At 39.2% G+C, this 6,530-nt stretch overlaps 1 protein-coding gene across 1 annotated transcript in view; it reads right to left on the bottom strand.

Annotated features, from left to right (window-relative positions):
* LOC109372316 (inositol 1,4,5-trisphosphate receptor type 2) overlaps nt 1–6,530 on the bottom strand; it is a gene marked incomplete at its 5' end in the record, with an annotated part of 324,316 nt that overhangs the window by 66,066 nt on the left and 251,720 nt on the right. Inside the window, 2 exons of the mRNA XM_019625391.1 lie at nt 4,479–4,644; nt 5,757–5,887. Of these exons, the coding sequence (XP_019480936.1) occupies nt 4,479–4,644; nt 5,757–5,887 (297 nt within the window). The remainder of the gene's footprint in view (nt 1–4,478; nt 4,645–5,756; nt 5,888–6,530) is intronic.

Raw genomic sequence — 6,530 nt, 5'->3', positions numbered from 1 at the left:
TTGTGAACCAACTGTATTTTAACATCACTCAGATGAGGGATCCCACTATTTTCACTGTATTCAGAGCTATTTATTTTTAAAACATGCACCTCAAGTGGAGGGCTGAAGCCAGAGATGTGCAAGTACCGAGTGCCGCGTCAAAGGTCGCAATGCAGTCTGAGCTGGACCACTTACCATGGAGGTGAGCCCCGAGGCAATTCTGGTTTAGAAAGTAGAAGAAACAAAACTGCTTTGAGAGGAAGGAGAAACGAGGAAGAGGTAAGGCTTGTGGTGGCAACAGTCAGAGCAGCGGAAGAGATAAGGAAGGCAGGATATCAGGGAGAAGGCTCAGTCCGCAATGCCAGTTAGGTCCCCGACACCTGTGGTGGGTCCTAATGAGATGGCTAGGAATGTGATGAAAAATCGTTAGAAATGCGTAAGAAGGGTTAAAGGAATTTTCAAAGAGAAATATGGTTTTCCAGTAATGAGATCATACGGAATATATCTAGAAGTTACTTTGCAACAGTTAACTTTGCAATCAAAGCAATGTTATACCTCATGGCAGGATCTGAATTCACTTATTCAATCAACAACTAACCTGGTCATGTCACAGAAATATTTATTAAGGACTTATTAAGTGCCAGGTTAATGAGTACCTAGAAGCTACAGGAAACTGCTCCCATCTTTTCCCCAGAATTCAGAAATGAGGTTGTTTGTTCTTGAACAGGAGAGCTAATAAAATCCATACATAATTCACATGATTAGCCATTGTGAAATAAAAGAGATTGGCTGCAAATATATAATGAGAGAATTGGCTTTCTGTGTGGCATATAAATGGGAAAATGCCCAGGTCAGGTCAATACCAGTAACAGTCCAGTCAATGTGCTCCACGCCAGTTTGATACAGTAGCCTCTGTGAGCTTGGTTAGTAAGGTTCCACCTTTGTGAGACGGATCCACTCACAGGATGTTATGCAAAGTTCTCAGGCCTTCAGGCTGAAAGCCAGGTCCTGAGTCATGATAAATGCACCTAAGTAAATGCCACCTTGTGGAGACCTATCTACATAACCAGCTGGCCTTCCCCAGGCCACACCTGTCTCATTTCCCTATATCACCAGCCCCTGGGCTAGTGATAGGAATACGGGTGGAAAGATGAAAGTGTCACAGCCCCTAGGAATAGTGTATGTTGCCCTAGGAAAGATGGGTTGGCAAAAGAACAGAGGCAGTGAGTGCAGTGTCACAGGGTACTGCAGTGTGCATCTCATGGGCAGGCAGGGACCAGATTGTGGAGCAACTCACACACCAACATGAATAGCTTAAACTTTACCCTGAAAGCTGTGGAGAACCACTGAAGAACTTTCGACATGGGCAAGGTGGTTTACCATTTAGTTGGTAAAATAGTTTGAGATAAAAGATGTACTGCAGGCCCTTGAATAACATTGTTTCGTTCAACATTGTTTTGTTATAACATTGATGAGGTGCCATAGGAACTTAACTCTTGTTTATATCAATTAGCCTATCATAAAACTGGTTTCATTATATGTCGTTTTGCTGTAGTGCCAAGAACCTATCACCGACATTAAGTGAGGATTTACTGTACTTAGATAATAAGATAAATTAACATGTGATAAAAGCCACAGAAGTAGTGCAAAGAGATTAGAATAGGGAGAGAACCTTTAATACCATGGATAATTAGAGGGGAGTCCTTCTAACTGATGAAGACTCCAAGTTTGCCTTGAATATTCAAAGGACTAAGACAGGAGTAGAGAAGCCATCCACATGGCAGAGAGTCCCAGGAAGTCAAAAAAATATTTGCTTATATGATGAACAGCAAATAAACAGCTTGTAGAGAAGTGGAGGATAAAGCTAGGAGCTCTCTGTGAAGCTCCAGAGAGTTTGGGTTTTACTTGGCAGGCAACGGAGCACGGTAGAAATCTTGAATTGGGGGTAGGGAAGGAAATATTCAAAGCAGTCATTTCTGACAAGTAGTCTAGTAGTGATATAGTGGGTGAATTGAAGAGGAGAGAATGGCCAGAGGTGGAAAGACCACTTAAGGAGGCAGTTGCAATAATTCAGGCATGATGTACTATGAGCCTCAACAGCGTCATGACAACGGGAATGGGAAGGATGAATGAATGAGAGATGATGGACTCTGGGCACGAGGGAGGAGGCAGGGTTAAATATTACACTGAAGCTTCTAGCCAGAGGTGACCCGGGAAAGAATGGTTCCATTAGATCATAGAAATATATCATTCAGAAGGAGGAAATGGATATAGGGTATTTTGATGAAGACAAGAAAGAATCTCAGATGATTCTTATGTTTATAGGATAAGAAGATGAGAAAACATTTTAAAAAGCCAGAGAAGAGAAGAGAGCTGGAAGATTACTATGATCCAAAATTAAGGAAGAAAATAATCTAAAGATGGAGAAGGTATCAAAAAATGTCAAAATTACAGAAGGGCCAAAGGCAATGAGAAACAAGAAAACGGTCACTGGATTTAACAATTAGGTCATAGGAAACAATAGGAAAGTGGCAAATAGTGAAAGAGAAGATAAATGATGCAGAAGTTGAAGGAGAGAGTTTTAGGCCAATGTTTCATAGGAAAATTTGATACTAAAAGGAAGGGGGTTGATAGGATATTAGTTTGAGGGGGAGGGGGATAACAGAATGCAGAAGAAGGTTCAGTTAGGACCTAAGAGTGTTCTAGGAAGAGGGGGAACAGATGGTGGGAAGGAAAAGATTTCAAGCGTAAGAACAATGGTCTAGGCCAGCGGTTCTCAACCTGTGGGTCGCGACCCCTTTGGGGGTGGAATGACCCTTTCACAGGGGTTGCCTAAGACCATCAGAAAACAAAAAGATATTTNCACCATGAACTTCTCTATTATTTTCCTTAACACATTAGATACCAATGATATTTATTGTATTTTAATTCCACAATAGATTGTGAACACCCTGAAGAAGGGCATGACTCATTTGTTTTCTCAGAACATAACTCATTATTACAGGTGACTACTTGGTACACCTTCGACTGTTGGAGGAATGTTGGAAAGGTTTGGAAGAGTCATTAAGGGAATGAGACAGTTGACAAAAGGTGAACCAAAGAGGGAATGGGACTTACTGAGGTCCCCATTTAAGTTATACAGCATAATGTGGTGATGAAGGCTTTATGCTTGTTTTGTGACTTTTATCAAAAGATTCTTCAGCCCAACATAGAAAAAAAAAAAGGGATGGTGAGTGTAATGTGGAGTTGGTGATTATTCAAGGAGGGGCAAGGATTCTGCGGTGACTAGGCCAGCTACAGAGACAACTAAAGCCAGAAAGGGCTGAGGAATATGGAGAAGAGGGTAGAGCCAAAGGGAATGGTGAAGACAAAGAAAAGGTTGGTCCTGAAAGAGTTAATGATGGGAGAGGGGAGGACAGTGTGGTGAGAGAGAGGCAGGGAGAAAGGGGTTCTGGGAGAAGGAGGGAGTGGGGGGGAGAAAGAGAGGGGGAAAGGGAGAGAGAAGGAGAGAGAGATTGATTAAAAATGGAGAGAAAGCATCTAGCAACCAAAGATTTTTTTCTATATCTCTGAGTCTATTTCTGTTTTGCTAGATGGGAGAGGGGAGGTGACAGAGGAGAAGGTGAAGGGATTAGAAAGTGCAAATTAGTAGACACAATATAGTCATGGGGGTATGAAATACAGTATGGGGAATATAATCAACAATGTTGTAAATGTTGTAGGGTGCCAGATGGGTACTGGACTTATCAGGGGGATTGCTTCATAGACCGTGTAGATGCCTGACCAATGTGCTGTACACCTGAAGCTGATGTAGAATAATATTGTATGTTAGCTATAATTACATATATATATATATATATATATATATATACACACACATATATATATATATATATTCATTCACGGGTGGTAGACTATAGCATACAGAAGACAGTCAATGGTATTGTAACAGCTATATAAGATGTCAGAGGGATAGTAGCTTGGTGGAGGAGGGTTATCACTTTGTGTGTGGTGTAAATGTGTAACTATTATTTTGCTTTGTATATCTGAAGCTAATAAAAAATGAATATATGTATTTAAAACTGGAGAGAAAGCACAGTTCAGAATCTAAAACATGTCAGTGAGTAAAAGTTCAAGCTGCTAGAAAAATCATCTGTGGATTCATAATCTAACAAAATAAAATGAAAATGATTCTGCTATTTAATCAATATGTCACTGTGATGAAAAATCTGTTTGCCAGTTGACGGAACACTTTGGCATTGTGCAAAACATTTTATAGTCAGAGCATCATACAAATTGTAGAAATAATAAGATTTGAGATGCAATTCTTCTATTTGTGGAACAGAGAACCCAAGTCCAATGCTGTTATATAATCTGAATTTTGTCCAGCTTTCATTTTGAAATAATTTTTCCCAAAACATGACAAATAAACATTATTCTAGTCCTTCCCTCCTCATAGGCAGTTTCTTCATCTATTTTAGTATCTTGAGAACACTTACCACAGATGAAGCAGGTGGTCTTTAGAATTTCTTCTTTTTTCTGTTTTTCACTTCTGAGATCAGCAAAAGTATCAATGATGACACCAAAAATCAGGTTAAGAACGATAATGATAACAATGAAATAGAAAAGAAGGTCATATACCACTCGGGCAGCAAACAGAGGCTCCTGAAATAAAAATTTAAAATAAAATTATATATATATATATATAGACACACACACACACACACACACACACACACACACACATTTTCCAGGCATGGTGATTTAGCATATTTTTCAGCATAGAGAATATATTCAATAAGTGTTTGCTAAATTAATAGTATTCCAAGTTGGAAAAAGAACCACTTTCTAGCTTTGTTTTAAGTGTCATGAAAAAAGCTTCATAGCCTATTCCCAGAACGCCTTCCCTCCTCTAAGACTTACATTCCCCCCATTCCCACCCCTTCAAAGGAGAGACATACCTTTGATTAAAAACCCCTTTACTATGTCATTTATGCTAAATGCATTTTGGCACAGTGGGTCCCACCCCAGAAGTTGCACAAAAGGTATACAGATACCAATTCCAAAAGCCAGCGATTAGGGAGTTGAGGAGGACCTAATGATTTGTCAATTTTTGGAGCAGGCTTTGTTCTTGGCTTTACAGGGTCAAGTACATACAGCTCAAGCTATTTCTACTTGATGAACAGTATTAAAATACACATTAGTGATCATGTAATCCAGCTGTTTCATAGATGAGGCAACATTAGATAAATTGACAACATGATATAGCCAGCCTGTTGAAGAACTGAGCTTTTTTAAGCTCTCAGCCTCATGCTTCAGCTTTTGAAGCTAATGAAAAAATTTTCAGCCTTGCCATTTTAATATATGAAATCCTGTTAGAATGTTTAAATTGTATATTAATCATAGATAAATTAATGGGGACTATTCCTGTTCAGAAGCAAAGAGTAGATCTTCATGCCTCAGAAACTTGATAGACGAGAGGCAGCCTGGTCTGTTTTTTATGTAACACTCAACTCCTCTGTAAAGTTTGTAGTCATGATTTTGTTGCTGTAATATAAGACACCGTTCAAACTTGGAACAAGTTCATAACCCTACTGACAACATAGATTTTGAGTACATTAGCTATTTCTATGTAACCCTAGCATACAATTAATTGGCTTTAATGGCCACCATTATACTTTTAAAGCAAGAAACAAATAGTACTTTGAAAACCAAAACCATATTGTAAACGTTGCTAAGAAAGGCTTTAAAAAAATGATTATGAATATGCCACTTACATTTTTGGATGGCCTTCTCAGCACGTCTCCCACTCCGCCTCCGTTCCTGAGGCCCTGGTTCAGGACGGTGACAATACACATAAGGAGAGTGTCACACGTCCTTTCAATGCCATCTTCATACTCTTGGTCAGCTGTAAAACACACAAATGAAACAATGCAGCAAAGTCGTGTTTTGAAAATACACCATTTTCTACTTTCAAAGATCTAATTCTCTACAACCGTGCCATGACACAATTTTTTGAAGTCACATAACACCTATTTTATATGTGGCAGCCCATGACTGATACAGACTGTCATTATGCTAAGTGCATTTTGGCATAGTGGGTCCCATCCCAGAAGTTGCACAAAAGGTATACAAACACCAATTCCAAAAGTCAGCGATTAGGGAGTTGAGGAGGACCTGGCTTCAAATTCTGCTCTGTTCCAGTATTGCAATTGGGCAAGTTCTCTAACCTCAATATCCTCATCTGTAAAATGGGAAGCCTGTTTAAAGACTACACCCATCAGAGGATTACATTTAAGATATGTAAAACACTTTGCATAGAGATGGCCATACACATAGTAGGTACTTAAAAATTAGGGCAGATATGATTTTATTATTTTGGCTGTGTGTAAGCTTTGTTAATGGCCAGCATGGAGCTACGGATAAGAAGCACAATGTACTATTTATGTGAACAATTTATTTCATGGGAACAATTTATTTTATGCAAACGTACTTATGGGAAAATATTTAGGGGGAAATCGGGAGAGAGAAAAAGGTATAATGTGACAGAA

This window comes from Hipposideros armiger, unplaced genomic scaffold (genome assembly GCF_001890085.2).
Source record: "Hipposideros armiger isolate ML-2016 unplaced genomic scaffold, ASM189008v1 scaffold_624, whole genome shotgun sequence".
Taxonomy (NCBI): Eukaryota; Metazoa; Chordata; class Mammalia; order Chiroptera; family Hipposideridae; genus Hipposideros; species Hipposideros armiger.
Note: the sequence above shows the minus strand (reverse complement) of the source record. Positions and strands in the feature narration are given on the sequence as shown.